This window comes from Pseudophryne corroboree, chromosome 1, assembly GCF_028390025.1.
Source record: "Pseudophryne corroboree isolate aPseCor3 chromosome 1, aPseCor3.hap2, whole genome shotgun sequence".
Lineage (NCBI taxonomy): Eukaryota > Metazoa > Chordata > Amphibia > Anura > Myobatrachidae > Pseudophryne > Pseudophryne corroboree.
In genome coordinates, this window is record NC_086444.1 from 116,200,599 (window position 1) to 116,224,942 (window position 24,344).

Sequence of the window (24,344 nt, forward strand, 5' to 3'; positions counted from 1 at the left end):
TCGGATTTCTGTGACAAGCTTTTCTCTTTACATACACCTTCAAAGCCCTCACAACATCCAAAGACTTTGAAGTAGCAGAGGTATCTGTAACAACCGGAACCACAATAGGTTGGTTGATGTGAAAAGCGGACACTACCTTAGGGAGAAATTGCTGATGAGTTCCGAGTTCAGCTCTGTCCTCATGGAAAATTAATTAGGGACCCTTGTGAGACAACACACCTAGCTCCGACACACGTCTTGCTGAGGCCAAGGCCAACAGTGTGACATTCTTAAACTTAAGGTACTTTATGTCAACCTCCTGTAATGGTTCAAACCAATCCGATTGGAGGAAATGCAGCACCAAATTGAGATCCCAAGGTGTAGTGGGAGGCACAAAGTTAGGCTGGATGTACAGAACACCTTTCAAGAACGTCTGGACCTCACAGAGAGAAGCCAATTGTTTCTGAAAGAAAATAGACAAAGCCGAAATCTGGACTTTAATAGAGCCTAGGCGTATGCCCACATCCACTCCCGACTGCAGAAAAGTCCCAGATAAAATTCCACCGCAGAATATTGTCTGCTTTCACACCAAGAAACGCACTTCTTCCATATACGGTGGTAATGTTTTTACGTTACCCCCTTCCTAGCTTGGATCATAGTCCGGATGACCTTGTCAGGAAACCCTCTCCTAGCTAGAATCAGCCGTTCAACTTCCATGCCGTTAAAAGTAGCCGCGGTAAGTCTTGATAGACAAACGTGCCCTGCTGCAGAAGATCCTCACGAACAGGTAGAGGCCACGGATCTTCTATTAGCATCTCGAAAAGATTCGCATACCAGGCCCTTCGAGGCCAGTCCGGAGCAATGAGGATTGCTTGAACCTTTTCCCTTTTTATTCTTTTTAGAATTCTTGGGATCAGAGGAAGTGGAGGAAACACGTACACCAGTTGGTAGACCCACGGAGTTGCCAGAGCGTTTACTGCCACTGCTTGTGGGTCTCTCGACCTGGAATACCACCACTTGAGCTTCTTGTTGAGTCGAGAGGCCATCATGTCGATCTGTGGATATCCCCACCGACGTGTCAACCACCGGAACACCTCCGGATGGAGGCCCCACTCCCCCGTGTGCAGGTCATGTCTGCTGAGGAAGTCTGCTTCCCAGTGGTCTACTCCCGGAATGAAGACCGCTGACAACGCCATGGCATGTTTTTCCGCCCAGAGGAGAATTCTTGACACCTCTGAAATTGCTGCTCTGCTTTTCGTTCCGCCCTCTCGGTTTATGTACGTAATGGCCTGATTCCGAAGTAGAGATGAGGCCTGCAGAAGGGCGTTGTAGATTGCCCTGAGTTCCAAGATGTTTACTGGAAGGACAACTTCCCGACTTCACCATCTTCCTTGAAACTGCACCCCCCTGGGTGACTGCTCCCCAACCTCTGAGGCTTGCGTCTGTGGTTAGCAGATTCCAATTCTGAGTCCCGAACCTCAGACCCTCGATGAGGTGAGAAATCTGTAGCCACCACAGAAGGGAGATTCTGGCTTTTGGCGACAGACAGATCCTCTGGTGCATGTGAAGATGCGATCTGAACCATTTGTCCAACAGATCCAACTGGAAGGACCTCGCATGAAACCTTCCGTACTGAAGCGCCTCGTAAGAGGCCACAATTTCCCCCAGAAGGTGAATGCACAGATGCACGGAGATCCGGGTTGGCTTCAGGACAGCCCGAAGCATCGACTGGATTTCCATAGCCTTCTCCAAGGGAAGGAACACTCTGAGACTCTGTGTCCAATATCATTCCCAGGAAGGAGAGCCTCTGCGTCAGTTCCAGGTGAGATTTTGGCAAGTTCAGAATCCACCCGTGATCCAGGAGTGGTCTGGTTGAGAGACCAATGCTGTCCAACAACCGCTCCCTGGATGCACCAGAAGATTGTCCAGGTACGGAATTATGTTCACTCCCTGTTTGCGGAGTAGAAACATCATCTCCGCCGTCACCTTGGTGAACACTCCTGGTGCCGTGGAGAGATCAAATGGCAGGTCCTGGAACTGGTAGTGGCAGTCCTGCAGTGCAAACTGTAGATAAGCCTGATGAGGCGGACAGATCGGAATGTGAAGGTACGCATCCTTGATATCACAGACACTAGGAATTCCCCCTCCTCCAGCCCTGAGTTCACTGCTCTCAGAGACTCCATCTTGAATTTGAACACTCGTAAGTACGGGTTCAATGACTTGAGGTTCAAAATCGGTCTTACCGAACCGCCTGGTTTCGGTACTACAAACAAGTTGGAATAATATCCCTTGTTTTGCAGATGAGGTGGAACTGGAACAACGACCCGAGTCTTTACCAGTTTTTGAATGGTGTCCTGTAAGGTTATACTTGCTTCCTGTGAAACTGGTAATCCTGATATGAAGAATCTGTGAGGTGGGAGCTCCTGAAACTCCAGTCTGTAGCCCTGGGAAATAAGATCTATGACCCAGGGATCCTGGCAAGATGTTGTTCAGATGTGACTGAAAATTTTTAGGTTGGGCTCCCACCTGCCAGTCCTCTAGGCATCGCGTTCCACCGTCATGCTGAAGGCTTTCAGGAAGCAGAGCTTGAGCTCTGTTCCTGTGAACCGGCAGTTGCTGGTTTTCGTGGTTTACCTCTAGAGCCTCTGGTGGCTGTAGAAAAACCTCTGGTTTTGTCCTTAAACTTGGCAGTCCGAAAGGACTGCACATTAGGTCCTGAGTAGGCCTTCCTGGCTGGGGGAGCTGCAGAAGGAAGATATGTGGACTTACCCGCAGTAGCTTTGGAGATCCATTTGTCTAGTTCATCTCCAAATAAGGCCTCTCCTGTGAAGGGTAGGCCTTCCACACCTTTCCTGGAGTCCGCGTCCGCAGCCCACTGGCGTAGCCATAAGCCTTTGCGTGCTGACACTGCCATAGCAGTGGTGCGTGCATTAAGTAAGCCTATTTCTTTTATGGCTTCCACCATAAAATTTGCAGAGTCCTGTATATGTTGCAGGAGTAAAATAATCTCCCCCTGAGGCAAGGTACCTAACCCCTCAATTAGGTTACCCAACCATTTGGCGATGGCCTTAGTAATCGACCCACATGCTATAGTGGGTCTCTATGCTACCCCAGCAACTGTATACAAAGATTTGAGTGTATTCTCAATTCTACGGTCAGCAGTGTCTTTTAGGGAGGCTGCACCCGGGACAGGCAATACAATTTTCCGTGACAGCCTAGATCATAGGTCTGCAAACTAGGTCCTCTTTACCCCCACACAGAGCATGTTTTGCAGGTAGCCCATACCTCCCAACATGACCCTCTCCAGGAGGGACAGAATGCTCTGCTCCTGGATTTCCCTCTTAATTTATGATTGCCATCACCTGTGCTGAAACACCTTTCTCATCGATTAACCCATTCAACACAGGTGCCGGCAATCATAAATTAGGAGAAAGTCCAGAAGCAGAGCATTGTGTCCCTCCTGGAGAGGGTCATGTTGGGGGGTATGGGTAACCCAGCAGGTGCATAGGTGTATTAATTACTCACAGACACATTTTAAAAGATACGCAGGTGGAGTTAATTATTTCACTTGTGATTCTGTGAGGGGACCTGAAAAACACGAGGACCGAGTTTACAGACCTATGGCCTAGATCAGGCATTCCCAACCACGGTCCTCAAGGCACACTAACAGTGCAGGTTTTAGGGATATCCAGGCTTCAGCACAGGTCACTTAAATTAGTAGCTCAGTTATTTTGATTTAACCATCTGTGCTGCAGCCTGGATATCACTAAAACCTGCACTGTTGGTGTGCCTAGAGGACTGTGGTTGGGAATGCCTGGCTTAGATACTGATGCATCCACTATCGGTGGATTTTCCCATTTTTTACTAGCCTCAGGAGGAAAGGGAAAAGAGGATATCAAACTTTTAGGGATTTGAAATTTCCTATCAGGATTAACCCAAGGTTCTGCAAACAGGGTATTTAGTTCCTTTGACACAGGAAAAGTGGCTGAGGTTTTATTTTTTTATATTAAAATAAGATTCCTCAGTCTCCTCCGTTACTTTATCAGGGATATGTAGAACTTCTCTGATAGCTTCTATGAGACCCTTTATTCCCTGGAACAGAGTAGTCTCCCCCACCTCTGAGTCCCCCTCATCATCAGAGTCAGACTGCAGGATATGGGCCAAAGGACGTTTTTGCGGACAAATGGTAGGGGACTGAGACGCTTGTCTGGGTACTGAGTCTCTGTTCATAAACTCAGTCATCGATTTTCTTAAGTATTGCGTCTCTTTCTCATTGCGGGACAATTTAGTAGAAATATTGGAAATCATTCCCCTAATGCACAGGTTCTCAAACTCGGTCCTCAGGACCCCACACAGTGCATTTTTTGCAGGTCTCCTCACAGAATCGCAAGTGAAATAATTTTTAAAATGCGTCAGCGAATAATTAATACACCTGTGCACCTGCTGGGTTACCTGCAAAACATGCACTGTGTGGGGTCCTGAGGACCGAGTTTGAGAACCACTGCCCTAATGGAATCCAGCCAAGCTGGCTCCGCCCCGCTACCTTGGGACGGTACACTGCACTGTGTACACTTTAGTGAAGCCCCCTGGAGAAGAGGAACACTGTACCTTACATGAAACACACTCTTTGTCTGACATACTTTGACAGTGACAGCACACACACACACACATGAAAAGGTTAAATGCACAATTAACCGACAAAGAGCCCTTCAAGAGAGACACAGAGATAACCTGGAGCCAGCACACAGCGCCCTTACTGCTAATGCCAAGCTTAGCCGGGTCGCAGACTAAGTACCCAGATTGGGGACTTAGCAGGGGGGGAGCGCTTACTAGTGTACTATGACATCCTGGTACCGCTGAGGTAATCTAGAGTCTCTCCAGAGGAGCTGCGCGTCCCAGTCAGTTAGCGTCTGTGTCCACTGCAGAGGGAAAATGGTGCTGGTGAGCTGCTGGATCCGCTCATAGTGAAGCCCGGCCCCTTCAATGGCACGCGGTCTTCCCACTTTTTTATACTGGCTGAGGTAATGTTAGTGCTTAAAATGGAGTCAGTCGCCTTTTAAGTCTGTAATGCCAGTATGGGTACTGTGTACACCAGTAGCGTACTTAGACTCAGTTCGCTCCCTCAGAAGCAGTGCGTCCGCACTGTGTACTAAGTCTGGAGACTCCTCTGCCCCCATATAAGAAGTGTGTGTCCGTACCCTCATGCCGTCATAATGGCCGGCGACCTGCTAACCGGGACGCCGGCACCATTCTTCTATCTTCTGGCTCTGTTAGGGGTGGCGGCGTGCTGCAGGAATGTACGCTTGCCTTAGTGGGGCATGCAAATAGTTCCCTCAGGAGCTAGTGTCCGGTCAGCGAGGAACGAGACCATTAACCCTTCAAGAGTTTGGGCCATTCTCCCCCATAAGTCCCATGAAGCAGGCAGGCTGGTGCCATCCAGACCTGCCTGAAAATAACAAACAGATTAAATAAATGCAGAAAACTCTTCAGTGGCTTCCAGCAACATGACTGGCTCCTCTGGGCACATTTTCGAAACTGAGTCTGGTAGGAGGGGCATAGAGGGAGGAGCCAGCGCACAATATCAAATTCTTAAAGTGCCCAAGGCTCCTAGTGGACCTGTCTATACCCATATTACTAAATGGATTCCCAGTATCCTCTAGGACGTAAGAGAAAAAGATGTTATCAATGAATTATCACTTATGAAACGCTGATTTTTGTGCTATAAAGTGCTGTACATACTACACAGACTCCACTGGATGTTTTTCTGTAACGGTGGGGGAGTTGTATGAAACCTTCTAAAGAGGACAAATCGAGATATTGCCCACAGCAACCAATCAGATTCTACCTATCATTTTATAGAATGTGCTAGATAAAGGAGAAGGCTGATTGTAAGGTTTCTCCTTTGTTCAGTGAGCCTGGTCAGCTGTTCTGTGATAGAAGTCACAACGTCTATACCTCAGTGCTACTGCAGTATCAGTACTGCTGGTCCGTTCCTTGTGCTAAACAGAACCGACATTAGTGTCACCCAATTAGTGTCAGGTCGGTGACGTCACACTGGGTGTGCAAGCTGACAGCTGATGCTAGTCTAAAGCTGGGTACTCACTGCATATTGTGCAATATTGGTACTTTCGACGAATCTGCACAACCATCGTATAGTGGGGCTGATTCAGAGATAAACGCAGCTGCACGACCGTACAAAACGGCCGCGTCCATCTGGTCTGCATGTGCGCACTGGCCGCAGTGCGTGACCCTTCTTCTTGTGGCTGCATCCAAAGAGGATGCAGCCGCAAGACTTTTGACAGCAGCGGACATTCGTGGGGTGGCAACGCGGCATCGAAGGGGGGGGGGGGGGGGGGGGGGGGCATGGCAATCCAACCGGGGACTGGCCAGGAGCATTTTTTGGGGTGGCTGCGTGATGTCACACGCAACCGCTTCGATTAAAAAAAATGGTGGCGGACCGCCTGACAGCACAGTCAGGCTGCACTGAAAAGGGTCAACCTTAATTGGATGCATCTGCAATGTAATTGCGGACGCATCGGGAGGCGTCACACATGCTGGGCGGCCGTGCCCTGTGCTGGGCGGCCTCCAGCATGTGAGGAGATGGACCCAGATCTGGCTGCTTATGCACTGATCTCTGTCCATCTCTGAATCGTCCCCAGTATGTACATCCAATCCGTCATTTTCGCCCGTCGTTCATAGCATCATCTCATTGGATGTTCTGCACATCCACTGGGACGTTTCTATGGATGACGCGGTGTACATGAAGCATGTAATGAACAAATCGTGTACAGTGTGTGATGATGCGATATATTGTGTCGCAACATCGTTCAGGTGTGTACCCAGCTTAAGTCCTGAGTCAGAGAGAATGGAGTAGTCTGGAACTGGCCAGGTAGCATTTATCTAGCACAGTTTATAAGCAGACAGAATCCGATGGGTTGCTATGGGAATCTCTCCACTTTATCACTCTCTAAGGTTTGAAACATCTCCCCTACAGTCATTAAACTTTCACTAGGGCAGTGGTTCCCAAACTGTGTGCCGTGGCTCCCTGGGGTGCCTCGGGACACTTGCAGGGGTGCCTTGGATTGGTGGTCCAGGACCAATTCAAATTATTTATGGTCAATATAATAGGCAAAACTAGTGCTGGTGGCTGCCAATCATAAAATATGGGGACAAACAGAAGCAAATCTCGTCCATCACCACACAATTGAGCCTAAGGATGACATATAAACACAATCTACTTAATTTAATATTTCTTTCTAAATTTCTCAATAAGACATTTTTGTCCTAGGGGTGCAGTGAAAAAAATTCTGATACTCTAGGGCGCCATAACGCAAAAAAGTTTGGTAACAACTGCACTAGGGAACATATCTGCACAGCTGGAGATAGCCACCCTAGCAGCCTCCTCACACAAACGTTCCTTTCCACTAGAACCGATGAAGAAGGCAGCTGTAATCATCGCCCCAACACCTACTAATATCATGAGACGGCCTCTTTAATCATGCGGAAACAGTAGTGTCAGCATTATTTAGGTTTCCTTCCCATTTATCAATTATCTAACACAGGAGATACTGTATACTTACTAGTGTGCACTGCGCTTTGCAAGAGGGGGCTATTCAGCATCAAACGCAAATGACTGAAAACACAGATTGAACGATTACCGTCCGTCTGCGCTGTGTCCACATCGCGTATGCGTGGCGTTTCACAATGCCGTCGCATCCCGGCATGATGTGATCGCATAGTGATTAGTCATAGTGACAGGTGGCAGGCATTCAGGGGCGGTGATGCGGCGTTGGTGGGGGGTGGTTCTGAAAATGCAGTCATGTCATGGTCGTTTTCTAGGCAACCGGGTGACGCCACCTGCATTTCCTGCAACGGATAACATGACGCCGGTGCGACTGCATACGCAGCCTGGCTGCGTATTCTGGGGGTCAACTGTTATTCCCAGATGTTTCTCAATTTCCGCAATGCGATCGCATAGCAGGGCGGCGCTTTACATGCTGGTCAGCCTTGCGGTCTGCTGGGTGGCCCCCAGCATGCGATTTTTACCAGTTTTGCGTTTTTAGAAAACTGCTACGGATGCTGAACAGCCCCACAGAGATCACTGTTGTCTGTATTGTATCTCAGTCACTAGGTTTGCTCTGTATTGTACTAGGATTCTCTCTGTATTTTATACTGGTACTTATGATGCGCTTTGTATTTTATACTGGGTAATAAGTACTCTGTATTATAAAAATGATAAGTAGGATACTCTCTGTATTGTGCAGAGCTCACAAGAATGCTCACTGTATTGTATACTGGTCACTAGAGTAAACTATGCATTGAATACTAGTTGTTAGGTGGAGCAGTGTTGTGACTTACCTTTTTGAAATAACAAATTTTCCATATATTTCATTGACTAAATGAAAAAAAACACACTCACAATAGTGAAAACATGACCACAGTGTCTCCGCAACATCATTTTGTTCTGTTACAGCAGAGTGCTAGAGGAGCCTGGGCCATTTGCTTGTTTTTTTCCTGGCCTAGGCCCTCTACCTCAGCCTCTTACATTAATAGTTCCTGGTGTATAATTCTCTACAAAATGCCTGCAATTATCTATTTGGTATCAAAGGGATAGCCTGCAAGTGTATTCTCAGTACTAATACTCCATATTCCGAGCGTGAGTTTTGCTTTATAATAACTATGCTTCAAACTCTTAAATCTTTTTTTTTTTTTTTTTTTTTATTACCTACCAGTAAATCCTTTTCTCGTAGTCCGTAGAGGATGCTGGGGTCCACATTAGTAACATGGGGTATAGACGGGTCCACTAGGAGCCACTGGCACTTTAATAGTTTGAGAGTGTGGACTGGCTCCTCCCTCTATGCCCCTGCTACCAGACTCAGTCTAGAAACTGTGCCCGAGGAGATGGACAACTTCAAGAGAAGGATTTTACACAGATAGTGGCGAGATTCACACCAGCTCACACAAGGCAAACCAAGCTAACTAGCTTGAAACCTCAGCAATGGCTGAACAATATTACTTACCAAGTAACAAAACAGTACTTAACCAAGAACTAAGCAACCACTGCAGGATAACGAAGCGCTGGGCGGGCGCCCAGCATCCTCTTCGGACTACGAGAAAAGGATTTACCGGTAGGTAATTAAAATCCTATTTTCTCTTACGTCCTAGAGGATGCTGGGGTCCACATTAGTACCATGGGGATGTACCAAAGCTCCCAGAACGGGAGGGAGAGCGCAGAGGCTCCTGCAGAACTGATTGACCAAACTTCAGGTCCTCAGAGGCCAAAGTATCGAACTTGTAGAACTTTGCAAACGTGTTTGACCCAGACCAAGTAGCCGCTCGGCAAAGCTGTAAAGCCGAGACACCCCGGGCAGCCGCCCAGGAAGAACCCACCTTACGAGTAGAGTGGGCCTTAACAGACTTAGGACACGGCAAGCCTGCCGTAGAGTACACATGCTGAATAGTGAACCTGATCCAGCGAGAGATCGTCTGCTTAAAAGCAGGACACACAATTTTCTTGGGATCATACAGGACAAACAGAGTCCGATTTTCTGTGACGAGCAGTCCTCCTCACATATTTTCAGAGCCCTTAAAACATCCAAGGACTTTGATGAAATTGAGGAGTCAGTAACAACTGGCACCACAATAGGTTGGTTGATATGAAATGCCGACACAACCTTCGGAAGGTACTGCTGACGTGTCCGGAGCTCAGCTCTATCTTCATGGAAGATCAAGTAGGGGCTCTTACAAGACAAAGCCCCCAGCTCCGACACATGTCTACCAGAAGCCAAGGCCAACAAAGTGACAACCGTCCACTGAGAAATTTGACCTCAACCTCCGGTAGAGGCTCGAACCAATCCGATTGGAGGAACTGTAACACCACGTTAAGATCCCGGGGTGCCGTAGGCGGCACAAAGGGAGGCTGGATGTGCAGAACCCCTTTCAGAAAAGTCTGAACCTCAGGGAGGGAAGCCAACTGTTTCAGGAAGAAAATGGATAGGGCCGAAATCTGAACCTTTACGGATCCTAACCTCACGCCCCTATCCACACCTGCTTGCAGGAAGAGGAGAAACCGTCCCAGTTGAAACTCCACCGTAGGAAACTTCTTGGACTCACACCAAGATACATATTTTTTCCAAATACGATGGTAATGTTTAGACGTTATTACATTCCTAGCCTGTATCAGGGTAGGAATAACCTTGTTCGGAATGCCCTTCTGAGCTAATATCTGGCGTCAAACCTCCATGCCGTCAAACGTAGCCATGGTAAGTCTTGATAAGCGAACGGCCCCTGCTGCAGCAGATCCTCCCAAAGAGGGAGAGGCCTCGGCTCTTCCAGCAGTAGATCCAGAAGAACCGCGTACCAAGCCCTTCTTGGCCAGTCTGGAGCAATGAGGAGTGCCTGAACTCTTGTTCTTCTTATGAGTTTTAGAACTCTTGGATGAGTGGAAGTGGAGGAAACATGTACACCGTCTGGAACACCCACGGAGTCACTAGGGCGTCCACCGCCACTGCTTGCGGGTCCCTCGACCTGGAACAATACCGCCGAAGCTTCTTGTTGAGACGAGAGGGCATCATGTCTATTTGAGGTACACCCCAAAGATCTGTTACCTCCGTGAACACCTCTGGATGGAGTCCCCACTCTCCTGGATGGAGATCGCGTCTGCTGAGGAAGTCCGCTTCCCAGTTGTCTACTCCCGGAATGAAGATTGCCGACATCGCCAAAGCGTGTTTTTCTGCCCAGAGGATGATTCTTGTCACCTCTGACATTGCAGCTCTGCTCTTCATTCCGCCCTGTCGGTTTATGTAAGCCACCCTCGTTACATTGTCCGACTGCACCTGAATGGCTCGATCTCGCAGAAGATGGGCCGCTTGAAGAAGACCGTTGCAGACGGCTCTTAGTTCCAGAATGTTTATGGAAGGCTGGATTCCAGGCTTGACCACCTTCCTTGGAAGGTTACCCCCTGAGTGACTGCGCCCCAGCCCCGGAGACTCGCATCCGTGGTTAGAAGGATCCAGTCCTGAATCCCGAACCTCCGGCCCTCCAGAAGGTGAGGTAGTTGTAGCCACCAGAGGAGTGAAATCCTGGCTTTCGGCGACAGTCGTATTCTCTGGCGCCTGTGTAGATGAGAACCCGACCACTTGTCCAGGAGATCCAGTTGGAAGGACCGAACATGAAACCTTCCTTACTGTAGAGCCTCTAAAGAGGCCACCATCTTCCCCAGAAGGCGAATGCACTGATGAACCGAAACCCGGGCTGGCTTCAGGACATCCCAGACCATTGTTTGTATCACCAATGCTTTCTCCTCCGGGAGAAACACCCTCTGCACTTCCATGTCGAGGATCATTCCCAGAAAAGACAACCTCCTGGTTGGCTCCAAATGTGATTTTGGAAGGTTCAGGATCCAACCGTGTTCCCATGAGATGAGTCGTGAGAACAATGGACTGCAACAACTTCTCCCTGGACAATGCCTTTATCAGCAGATCTTCCAGATATGGGATTATGTTCACCCCTTGTCTGCGGAGGAGATCCACCATCACCTTGGTGCATACCCTCGGTGCTGTGGAGAGACCGAATGGCAGTGCCTGAAATTGATAGTGACTGTCCAACAGTGCAAATCTGAGATAATCCTGGTGCGTCAGCCAAATCGGAATGTGGAGGTAAGCATCCTTGATTTCCAGGGATACCAGAAATTCTCCCTCCTCCAGACCTGAAATCACTGGTCTGAGAGACTCCATTTTGAATTTGAACACCCTCAGGTAGGGTTTAACTATGTCAAATTCAAAATTGGTCTGACCGAACCATCCGGTTTCGGTACCACTAAAAAAAGGTTTGAATAATAACCCTTGTTTCGCATATGAGTTGGAACTGGAACAATGACCTGCGACTTTTCCAATTTCAGGATGGCTTCCTGTAGGATAGTCCTGTCTATCAGCAAAGCTGGCAAGCCTGATTTGAAGAATCAGTGAGGTGGGATTTCTTGAAACGCCTGTCTGTACCCCTGGGACACAATATCCTGTACCCAGGGATCCAAGCCGGACGACACCCAGACGTGTCTGAAACGTCTGAGACTCACACCCACCAGCCCGTCCTCCAGGCTTTGAGGTCCACCGTCATGCTGAGGACTTTGAGGAACCAGAAGCAGGTCTCTGGTCCTGGGAGCCTGCGGGTGCAGGCGTTTTGGATTTTGCCCGACCACCTCTAAAAAAAGTGGTAGGGGGCTTAGACATTTTTACCTTAGCGGTCCGAAAGGACTGCAGCACAGCCGAACAAAATGGATTCTTTGTAGAAGGTGTAGCAGAGGGAAGGAAAGGTGACTTACCCGCGGTTGCCGTGGAAATCCACGCATCTAACGCTTCCCCAAATAGAGCCTGACCTGTGTAGGGTAGGTTCTCCACACTTCTCCTGGATTCCGCGTCTGCAGACCATTGGCGTAGCCAGAGTCCCCTGCGGGCTGAGACTGACATGGAAGATATCAGTGCAGTCAGCGTTCCCAGGTCCTTCATGGATTCCACCATGAACCCCGCAGAATCCTGTATGTTACATAAAAACAATTCAAATGTCACTTCTATCCATTGTATCCAAATCCTCTAGTAATGTGCCTGACCACTTTACTGTGGCTTTAGAAATCCATGCATAGGCAATAGTGGGTCTTAACGCCACTCCTGAAGCAGTGTATATGGATTTGAGCATAGGGGGTAATTCCAAGTTGATCGCAGCAGGACATTTGTTAGCAGTTGGGCAAAACCATGTGCACTGCAGGGGAGGCAGATATAACATGTGCAGAAAGAGTTAGATTTGGGTGGGTTATTTTATTTCTGTGCAGGGTAAATACTGGCTGCTTTATATTTACACTGCAATTTAGATTGCAGATTGAACACACCACACCCAAATCTAACTCTCTGCACATGTTATATCTGCCTCCCCTGCAGTGCACATGGTTTTGCCCAGTTGCTAACTGAATTCCTGCTGCGATCAACTTAGAATTACCCCCATAGTGTCAATTTTATGATCAGCCGGTTCTTTTAACGCGGTAGATCCAGGGACAGGTAAAACCACCTTTTTAGACAGATACGTCCACAATGGGTGGGTTAACCCATTTTTTCCTATCTTCCTCAGGGAAGGGAAAAGCAACCAGAACCCTTTTTTGATCTGGAATTTTTTCTCCATTTTTTTCCAGGATTTTTCAAATATAGCGTTTAATTCTTTAGATGCAGGGAAGGTTAGCGGGGCTTTCTTATGGTCAGTGAAGTAAGCCTCCTCAACCTGCTCAGGTGTGGTGTCATTAATATTTAACACATCTCTAATGGCCTCAATCATGAGCTGTACCCCCTTAGCAAGGGGTGCCGCCCCCCTCAGCACCTCCCCATCACCATCTGCAGTACAAGAATCGGTATCCGTGTCATCTTGCATGATTTGGGCAAGTGCACGTTTCTGTGGGAACATGCTAGGAGATTTTGCAGGAATAGGGACAGAGCCTGACCAAACTGCCATAGACTTCAACACCTAAGTTTCAGTTTCAGTATAAGCTTCAACAATGGGGATCTGGGACAAAGCATTACAATCCTGCGTACATGGAATGGATGCCTCCTGAGAGGAAACATCTTCTGCAGCATATGACACAGAGTCCAAGACATGGCTATGCGAGATAGTAAACACCTACCCACACACACACACACACACACGGAAATGTTAGACACAGTTAACAGAACTAATAACACTACCAGCGCTGTCTGTGTACCTTAATAGGCTATGCAGACTTTACACAGCCCCCCCCCCCCCCCCCCCCCAGTTTACAGTCCCCTGGTACCGTAGTACAAGGCAGCTGGAGTTGATCTGGAGGGACAGCTCTCCCTGTCAGTGCTTCTGCAGGCAGGAAAATGGTGCTGAACGCTGCTGGGTCCGCTCTGAGGAGAAGCTCCGCCCCCTTTCATGGCACTGTCTTCCCGCTCTTCTGAAGATTATACTGACCTGAGGAATTGTGCTGGCAGCGATCCTGGGACCCTGACAGGCTTGCTGGACAGTGTAGGGTGTAGGCGCTGGCTCAGGGCGCCCCTCACAGCGCCGCACCATGTACTGCTGAGCCCCGGGGCACAGTTAATACTGCGGCCCCTACCCTGTTGCCGCCATCTTCTCACCGGCTCCCCGCTTGCCAGGGGGGGCGGTGACTAAGTCGCTACTGATCTTCTGGCTCTGTAAGGGGGTGGCAGTATGCTGCTGGGGTGAGCGATCCCCTGTGGTGGCGAACGTTCGATCCCCTCAGGAGCTCAGTGTCCTGTCAGCGGAGATAGTGGCTCAGACCCCGCAGGGCGGACACTACTCCCTCCCCATAGTCCCTCGAAGCAGAGAGGCTCTTGCCAGCAGCCTCCCTGTAAAATAATAAACTCTAAAAAAAAAAAAAAAAAACTTGTACTAGAGAAACTCTGGAGAGCTCCCCTAGCTGTGAGCGGCTCCACCGGGCATATTTTCTAAACTGAGTCTGGTAGGAGGGGCATAGAGGGATCAGCCAGCCCACACTCTCAAACTCTTAAATTGCCAGTGGCTCCTAGTGGACCTGTCTATACCCCATGGTACTAATGTGCACCCCAGTATCCTCTAGGATGTAAGAGAAAATAAGTAAACATTCTGGATATTAATAAACAAACATGTAGTTAAAAAATAAAAAATAAAACTAACACAAAACAGATTGGTTAGAACTTACAATAAGAATACTGCATGGTATCATTATCGCTGCTAATAACCGATAAGAAATGGTGTCTTCTTTGAGCGGATACCGGATGGAATCATCGTTACAGAAAAATCCTCGTTTGAAGGAGCTATGCTTCAAATTGAGAATTGCAAAAGGCAATCCAGCTAGCAAAAGGAAGAAAAATATGCATTAATATAGGCAGAGAGTAATGACCACACACGGGAATGCAGCGTTACTGGAAGATGGGAAAGACTGCAAGAAAGCAGCGGAAGCAGGAAGGACAGCTATACAGGGGGACTATAGAAACGTGCATGCTTCATCCGCTGAGATACAGAAACCACTGCTCATACTGTGGATGGTGCTGAAGGGAATTATTTCTCCTCTCTCTTCCCCGCCTTCCCATCTCTCCTTGTCTCTGTGTCACTACCCTCTCTCTTTCCATGTCTCCCTCACTCCGTCTTCCTGTGACCACCCTCTTTCTTTTGCCCTGTATTTCTCCCATCAAGCCAATTCTTTTATCCCTTGTTCGGTTTTGTTTTTCATTGTTGTATTTTTAAGCTCTTCTTCGGTTTTCTCTTATCCCCTCATCCAGCTCTCACTGCCTTCAAGATTCTCCCAGTCAGTCAGTTTTCTTTGATGTCGTGCCAGCAGCCAACATAGGTGAAAGTTGGAGGGAGCCGTCTGTAGTGAGTGGGGGGCACGCACGCAGCCATACATATACACACAGGTTTATGTATAATATATATTGCACATAAATTGTATGTACGCATCTGACTGAGGTCTTCTTATGCACGAGACAGGCATTCAATAACTGATCAAAGATGTGTGGTAAGAACATTACCCACCCCCCACCCCCCCCCCCGCACACACACACACACGAGAGTTGCCTACACTCTAAAGAGGCCACCCACTTTCCCAGGGAAGTAGGTGGGACGGGGCGTGATGTGACTGCTCTGCTGCAACACGCCCGTCCGATGTGATATTTTCACAGATGAAAGTCAACCGCATTGCGCAGTGTATGAGCTGCCACTGCCACCGTTTCTTCACATGGGAAGGGAATGAGGAAATGTCCCAGGAAAGGAGCGCAGATATCTTGGCAAATAAACTGGAGATATCTCACAATATCTACAGGGTCTGAGGCTGTCAGATAACACCTCAGTCAGGCAGACATTTTATCTGCATGTGTATTCCCAGCAGTGAAATGCAGTGAGGTGAGGCAGGTGAGACAGAGCCTTTCCTGTCATACCAACGTACACAACAGAGTTTTGACTATATAAAGTATATGAAAAATACAAATATTATATTAGAAATATGTATTATTCTAATCATTTTTATAGTCAAAACTCTGGAGTAAAACGTATATGGCAGGTGAGGCAGTGCAAACCAACCCCCGCCTATCATTTCCGCACATCTCGGATGAAAACTCACCAAATTTCCTGCAGTATATACTGCTGCACCCCTGTATAATGCCCACATGCAGGGGCAGATTGGTACACCATGACAGATTCCGACGGGCCGGTCCCATACCCCCCCTCAGCCAGGCCGATTCACACTGCTTCCAGTACTTGCAGTTCATTGGAATGCAATCCGGAAGTTAGGCTAGCGAGCACTTCCAGGTGCCGCTATCCATGAAAAGTGGTGAAGCTGTTCTACCAACGGGGAACCTGGAGAAAGTTAACCAGCCCAGCAGCCCTTTCTCTGGCCCTGGCCAAAGATCTCTTCAATGAGCCCGTCTCAGGAGCAGCAGCATAGCGATGGTCGGAGCCGGGTTCACTACACCCGCCGCCACCCTAGCTCTTGCGCTCTCACTTAACTTGCCAGAGCAGTAACTGAGCACTGAAGGGGACCTGGCAGAGAGGTTATTTTTAATTACATTATTTGCATTATCATGATGGTGTCCCTGGTCACAGTGTATGGTTTGGGGACTGGACAGGAGCAGGATGTACCTTGTACTCAGGATGCCAGCTGACCAGGCAGCACTCACAGCCAGCCCTGGGACAATCTCTAATGCAAAGTCCTTCAGCCCTATAGCTGCCCAATGGCTGTCCCTGATGATGAGCCTATTTATGTAATGCGGTGGCAACATATGTAATGCGGTGGCTATGTATGTAATGTGGGGCTATTCGTGTTATGTGGTGCTATAAGTGTAATGCAGTGCTATACATGTAATGCGGTGCTATACGTATAATGTGCTATGCATGTAATAATGTGGTGGCTATGTATGTAATCAGGGGCAGATTGGCCACTGGGACAGATTCCACTGCACTGGTCCCCTGTGTCTGTCTTTCACTACTTGTATGTGTTTGACCCTCCCTGTACTGTGCTGTGTGTAGTGTGTGCACCCTCCCTGTACTGTGCTGTATGTAGTGTGTGCTCCCTATCCCTGTACTCTGCTGTATGTAGTGTGTGCTCACCCTCCCTGTACTGTGCTGTATGTAGTGTGTGCTCCCTCCCTGTACTCTGCTGTATGTAGTGTGTGCTCCCTCCCTGTACTGTGCTGTATGTAGTGTGTGCTCCCCCTCCCTGTACTGTGCTGTATGTAGTGTGTGCTCCCCCTCCCTGTACTGTGCTGTATGTAGTGTGTGCTCCCCCTCCCTGTACTGTGCTGTATGTAGTGTGCTCCCTCCCTGTACTGTGCTGTATGTAGTGTGTGCTCCCCCTCCCTGTACTGTGCTGTATGTAGTGTGCTCCCTCCCTGTACTGTGCTGTATGTAGTGTGCTCCCTCCCTGTACTGTGCTGTATGTAGTGTGTGCTCCCTCCCTGTACTGTGCTGTATGTAGTCTGTGCTCCCCCTCCCTGTACTGTGCTGTATGTAGTGTGTGCTCCCTCCCTGTACTCTGCTGTATGTAGTGTGTGCTCCCCCTCCCTGTACTCTGCTGTATGTAGTGTGTGCTCCCTCCCTGTACTGTGCTGTATGTAGTGTGTGCTCCCCCTCCCTGTACTGTATGTAGTGTGTGCTCCCCCTCCCTGTACTGTGCTGTATGTAGTGTGCTCCCTCCCTGTACTGTGCTGTATGTAGTGTGTGCTCCCCCTCCCTGTACTGTGCTGTATGTAGTGTGTGCTCCCCCTCCCTGTACTCTGCTGTATGTAGTGTGTGCTCCCTCCCTGTACTGTGCTGTATGTAGTGTGTGCTCCCCCTCCCTGTACTGTGCTGTATGTAGTGTGTGCTCCCCCTCCCTGTACTGTGCTGTATGTAGTGTGTGCTCCCCCTCCCTGTACTGTGCTGTATGTAGTGTGCTCCCTCCCTGTACTGTGCTGTATGTAGTGTGTGTGCTCCCTCCCTGTACTGTGCTGTATGTAGTGTGTGCTCCCTCCCTGTACTGTGCTGTATGTAGTGTGTGCTCCCCCTCCCTGTACTGTGCTGTATGTAGTGTGCTCCCTCCCTGTACTGTATGTAGTGTGTGCTCCCTCCCTGTACTGTGCTGTATGTAGTGTGTGCTCCCCCTCCCTGTACTGTGCTGTATGTAGTGTGTGCTCCCTCCCTGTACTGTGCTGTATGTAGTGTGTGCTCCCCCTCCCTGTACTGTGCTGTATGTAGTGTGCTCCCTCCCTGTACTGTGCTGTATGTAGTGTGTGCTCCCTCTCTGTACTGTGCTGTATGTAGTGTGTGCTCCCCCTCCCTGTACTGTGCTGTATGTAGTGTGTGCTCCCTCCCTGTACTCTGCTGTATGTAGTGTGTGCTCCCCCTCCCTGTACTGTGCTGTATGTAGTGTGTGCTCCCTCCCTGTACTGTATGTAGTGTGTGCTCCCCCTCCCTGTACTGTGCTGTATGTAGTGTGTGCTCCCTCCTTGTACTGTGCTGTATGTAGTGTGTGCTCCCCCTCCCTGTACTTTGAAACATATAAGGTTAAAAAAAGGGGTTTGTAGAATGAAAAATCAATAAAATCAGAATTAGATTAAAGCCATGACAGCAGTGTCAGTAGATACTGAAAGTGGGATATCAGTCCTTGTATATACAGATGTACATCAGGGAAGGGCATTGTAACAGCATATGCATAAAGTCACAGGTAAACATTAGCATAACGTAAGGGCTAAAACACACAAGCCGGCTTTTTCCCGTGCCGGCATTGTAATGAACAGTGTGAGGAGTAGGGTCCTTACACACTGCACGGCCCGGCTGCCGGGTTGCAGCCGGAACTATCCACTGGATGGTCCGGCTGCCGGGCCGGCTTTGCAGTCAGTGAACCGTATGTGTGAAGGGGAGCTTTCACACACACAACGTTTTTTTTCCAAGCCGTGTCTAATGCTACACATGCGCACAGCATCACACACAGCTCAAAGCCGTGGTGTGTGAGAGACTCTGCCGGTTTCTCCCGGATGGCAAAAAGCCGGACAAAGCTTTTTGCCATCCGGGAGAAACCGGCACGCGTGTTACAGCCCTCAAGCTAAAGAAGGCCCCAACTGTGTCTGTCTCAGAATCAGGACCTCTGAGGAGTGACCCCACCCTCTTGACAGACTTCTCCCCAACAGACTCCACCCCCATTAGGGCTGCTTCCATAAATTTCCTGGGCTGGTGTTCAATCCCAATCCTCCCCTGCCCACATGAACCCTTGGGCTCATATACTGTGCGTAAATATGGCTCTGGTACTAGCCAGTGTCTCCTCAGCCATTTACCCCACCGCACGTCTCGGATGTCCAGTGGTTCACAAAAAGTTGGAAGGAGATGAATACTACAGGATAATCCTGCATAGAGAGGATGTAGTTATGTGACCAACGGCCATTTAACCTCCAGCTGCATCCCGAACACTCACAATACAGACAAATCGGCATGCGACTAGAAGGGACTATTCCCACGTGAGCCACCGAGCCCGCTGCGTGGCGAGTGTGCAAGCGGCTTTGTTGTGCTCGCCCCCACTGTCTGCTGCCAGGATCCCAGGGCCGGCATGCTGACCTTCGGGATCCCGTTCGCACGTTCCCAACAAGGAGCTTCTTTGCACATGCCGCCCCCATCCCCCTTGTCATTCTGCGGCCGGGATCCCGGCATGGATAACGCAGCCCTAACCCGCACACAGAATTAATCTTTCAGTTATACCATATAGATAGGATTGCCATGATATCCTTTTGATCAAGGAAATCTATGATTTACACAATTTACACAGGTTCTGTGGCTACCTATATTAAAGCCTGCATTTCATCTGGTTTTAATCAGCCACAGAACGTGTGTAACTCATAGGTGTCCCAGATTAAATATAGATGACAATTTAACACAAATGTACCATACAGACAAGTATACAAGCTAGAGAACACTAGAAGGCTACAGGTGAATATACAGAGAATGCATAATGATGTAAGTATAACACATGTGCTTTGGCCCAGAGTTTTCCAAACTCTGTCATTAAAGACCAGGTTTTAAGGATATCTAAGCTTGAGCAGAGGTGACTAAATTAGTACCTCAATTTTAATTAACCATCTGGACTCAATCATGGATGTCCTTAAAATCTGGACTGTAATGGCAGAGTTTGGCAAACTCCACTTTAACTAATAGATAGAGTGGGAATGAGTGGTCTTCAGACTGGCTAAACACTGCTATTAGAGGTTGGGAGCACAGATTCTGTAATTTATATGTAATTCGTCAAGACTAATTTAAGGGCCCTACACACTGGATGACATTTTAGAAAGATATGAAAGATAATGTTCAAAAATGATCAATATATCGTTCAGTGTTGAGGCACCAACGATGAACAATGCACAGTCGTTCATCGTTGGTCTATCATAGTTGATTATCATTGAAACCTCTGCTAAATCGTTCACCAAATGGATTTACTATCAGACCATGGTTCAATGAATGCCAAACTTGGAGTTTAATAACAGGCATAGTGAACTGCACACACCCAGAGACTTGCAGGTCTCACCCATTCTAATATTAGTTCCTTAGAAACGTTTCCTGCCGCTCTCATAGGAAGGTGGGGCAGAGGCGGCACACTTTCACCAACAATGACAGCCAAAAACACCTCAGCTTAAAAAGGTCAATATAGGCCCTGGGACTGAGCAGGATATAAACTAGCACATACAAAAGAGAAGCACTAGATTCTGGGCATATAGAGAAATTAGTTTTCTGTAAATCTGAAAGGATTGTTAATTAGAACACACAGGTTACAATGGCATGCATGGGGGCTACAATTACTTCCATTGTTGGAAAAAAATTGGGACTGGTTAAGGTGCTCTAGTTCAAAAACACTACTACTTACTAACTACAACTACTACTACTACTACCACCGCCTACTAACAACAACTACTACTACTTACTAACAACTACTACTATCTTACTTACTACTACTTCCTTACTAACTACTACTTCTTCTTTCTTACTAACTACTACTACTACTACCTACTAACAACAACTACTACTACTACCACTACCTTACTTACTACTATTTCTTCTTCTTCCTTACTAACGAACTTCTTTCTTACTAACCACCACCACCACTACTACTACTACTACTACTACTACTACTACTACTACTACTACTACTACTACTACTACTACTACTACTACTACTACTACTACTACTACTACTACTACTACTTCTTCCTTACCTCCTACTACTTCTTCCTTACCTCCTACTACTACTTCTTCCTTACCTCCTACTACTACTTCTTCCTTACCTCCTACTACTACTACTATTTCTTCCTTACCTACTACTACTACTACTACTACTACTACTTCTTCCTTACCTCCTACTACTTCCTTACCTCCTACTTCTTCCTTACCTCCTACTACTACTTCTTCCTTACCTCCTACTACTACTTCTTCCTTACCTCCTACTACTACTATTTCTTCCTTACCTCCTACTTCTACTTCTTCCTTACCTCCTACTTCTACTTCTTCCTTACCTCCTACTTCTTCCTTACCTCCTACTACTACTTCTTCCTTACCTACTACTACTTCATTACCTACTACTACTTCATTACCTACTACTACTACTACTACTTCTTCTTCCTTACCTCCTACTTCTACTTCTTCCTTACCTCCTACTACTACTTCTTCCTTACCTCCTACTACTACTTCTTCCTTACCTCCTACTACTACTTCTTCCTTACCTCCTACTACTACTACTATTTCTTCCTTACCTCCTACTTCTACTTCTTCCTTACCTCCTACTACTACTTCCTTACCTCCTACTTCTTCCTTACCTCCTACTACTACTTCTTCCTTACCTCCTACTACTACTTCTTCCTTACCTCCTACTACTACTTCTTCCTTACCTCCTACTACTACTTCTTCCTTACCTCCTACTACTTCCTTACCTCCTACTACTTCTTCCTTACCTTCTACTACTACTACTTCCTTACCTCCTACTACTACTACTACTACTACTTTCTTACCTCCTACTACTTCCTTACCTACTACTACTACTTCCTTACCTCCTACTACTACTACTACTACTACTTCCTTACCTACTACTACTTCCTTACCTCCTACTACTACTTCCTTACCTCCTACTACTACTACTACTTCCTTACCTACTACTACTTCCTTACCTCCTACTACTACTACTACTACTACTTCCTTACCTCCTACTACTACTACTTCCTTACCCCCTACTACTACTACTTCCTTACCTCCTACTACTTCCTTACCTCCTACCTCTTCCTTACCTCCTACCTCTTCCTTACCTCCTACCTCTTCCTTACCTCCTACTTCTTCCACTACTACTACTTCCTTACCTCCTACTTCTTCCTAACCTCCTACTACTACTTCTTCCTTACCTCCTACTACTTCTTCCTTACCTCCTACTACTACTTCTACTACTACTACTACTACTACTACTACTTCTACTTCCTTACCTCCTACTTCTTCCACTACTACTACTACTTCCTTACCTCCTACTTCTTCCTTACCTCCTACTACTTCTTCCTTACCTCCTACTACTACTTCCTTACCTCCTACTACTACTACTACTTCCTTACCTCCTCCTACTACTACTACTACTACTACTACTACTTCCTTACCTCCTACTACTACTTCCTTACCTCCTACTACTACTTCCTTACCTACTACTACTACCTTACCTACTACTACTACTTCTTCCTTACCTCCTACTACTTCTTCCTTACCTCCTACTACTTCTTCCTTACCTCCTACTACTTCTTCCTTACCTCCTACTACTACTTCTTCCTTACCTACTACTACTACTACTACCTTACCTCCTACTACTACTTCCTTACCTCCTACTTCTTCCACTACTACTACTACTTCCTTACCTCCTACTTCTTCCTTACCTCCTACTACTTCTTCCTTACCTCCTACTACTACTTCCTTACCTCCTACTACTACTACTACCTTACCTCCTCCTACTACTACTACTACTTCCTTACCTCCTACTACTACTACTTCCTTACCTCCTACTACTACTTCCTTACCTCCTACTACTACTTCCTTACCTCCTACTACTACTTCCTTACCTCCTACTACTACTTCTTCCTTACCTCCTACTACTTCTTCCTTACCTCCTACTACTTCTTCCTTGCCTCCTACTACTTCTTCCTTGCCTCCTACTACTACTTCTTCCTTACCTACTACTACTTCTTCCTTACCTCCTCCTACTACTACTTCCTTACCTACTACTACCTTACCTCCTACTACTACTTGCTTACCTACTACTTCTTCCTTACCTCCTACTACTACTACTACTACTACTACTACTACTACTACTACTACCACCACTACCTTACCTCCTACTACTACTTCTTCCTTACCTCCTACTACTACCTTACCTCCTACTACTACTTCCTTACCTCCTACTACTACTTCTTCCTTACCTCCTACTACTACTTCTTCCTTACCTCCTACTACTACTACTATTTCTTCCTTACCTCCTACTTCTTCCTTACCTCCTACTACTACCTCCTACTACTACTTCTTCCTTACCTACTACTACTTCATTACCTACTACTACTACTACTACTACTACTACTTCCTTACCTCCTACTACTTCCTTACCTCCTACTTCTTCCTTACCTCCTACTACTACTTCTTCTTCCTTACCTCCTACTACTACTTCTTCCTACTACTACTTCTTCCTTACCTCCTACTACTACTTCTTCCTTACCTCCTACTACTACTTCTTCCTTACCTCCTACTACTACTATTTCTTCCTTACCTCCTACTTCTACTTCTTCCTTACCTACTACTTCTTCCTTACCTACTACTACTTCATTACCTACTACTACTTCTTCCTTACCTCCTACTACTTCCTTACCTCCTACTACTACTACTACTACTACTACTACTACTACTACTACTACTACTACTACTACTACCTTACCTCCTACTACTACTTCTTCCTTACCTCCTACTACTACTTCTTCCTTACCTCCTACTACTACTACTATTTCTTCCTTACCTCCTACTTCTACTTCTTCCTTACCTCCTACTACTACCTCCTACTACTACTTCTTCCTTACCTACTACTACTTCATTACCTACTACTACTACTTCTTCCTTACCTCCTACTACTTCCTTACCTCCTACTTCTTCCTTACCTCCTACTACTTCTTCCTTACCTCCTACTACTACTTCTTCCTTACCCTTCTTCCTTACCTCCTACTTCTTCCTTACCTCCTACTACTACTACTTCTTCCTTACCTACTACTACTTCATTACCTACTACTACTTCATTACCTACTACTACTTCATTACCTACTACTACTACTACTACTACTTCTTCCTTACCT

At 47.3% G+C, this 24,344-nt stretch overlaps 1 protein-coding gene across 2 annotated transcripts in view; it reads right to left on the reverse strand.

Moving 5' to 3' along the window:
* The window catches only part of PLPP1 (phospholipid phosphatase 1), a 215,586-nt gene that overhangs the window by 111,698 nt on the left and 79,544 nt on the right, over positions 1-24,344 (reverse strand). Inside the window, exon 2 of one of the 2 annotated variants that reach the window (XM_063962219.1) lies at positions 14,678-14,829. The exons of the other annotated variant lie outside the window; for it this stretch is intronic. Coding sequence (XP_063818289.1) covers positions 14,678-14,829 — 152 coding nt within the window. The remainder of the gene's footprint in view (positions 1-14,677; positions 14,830-24,344) is intronic. 2 annotated transcript variants of the gene reach the window in all.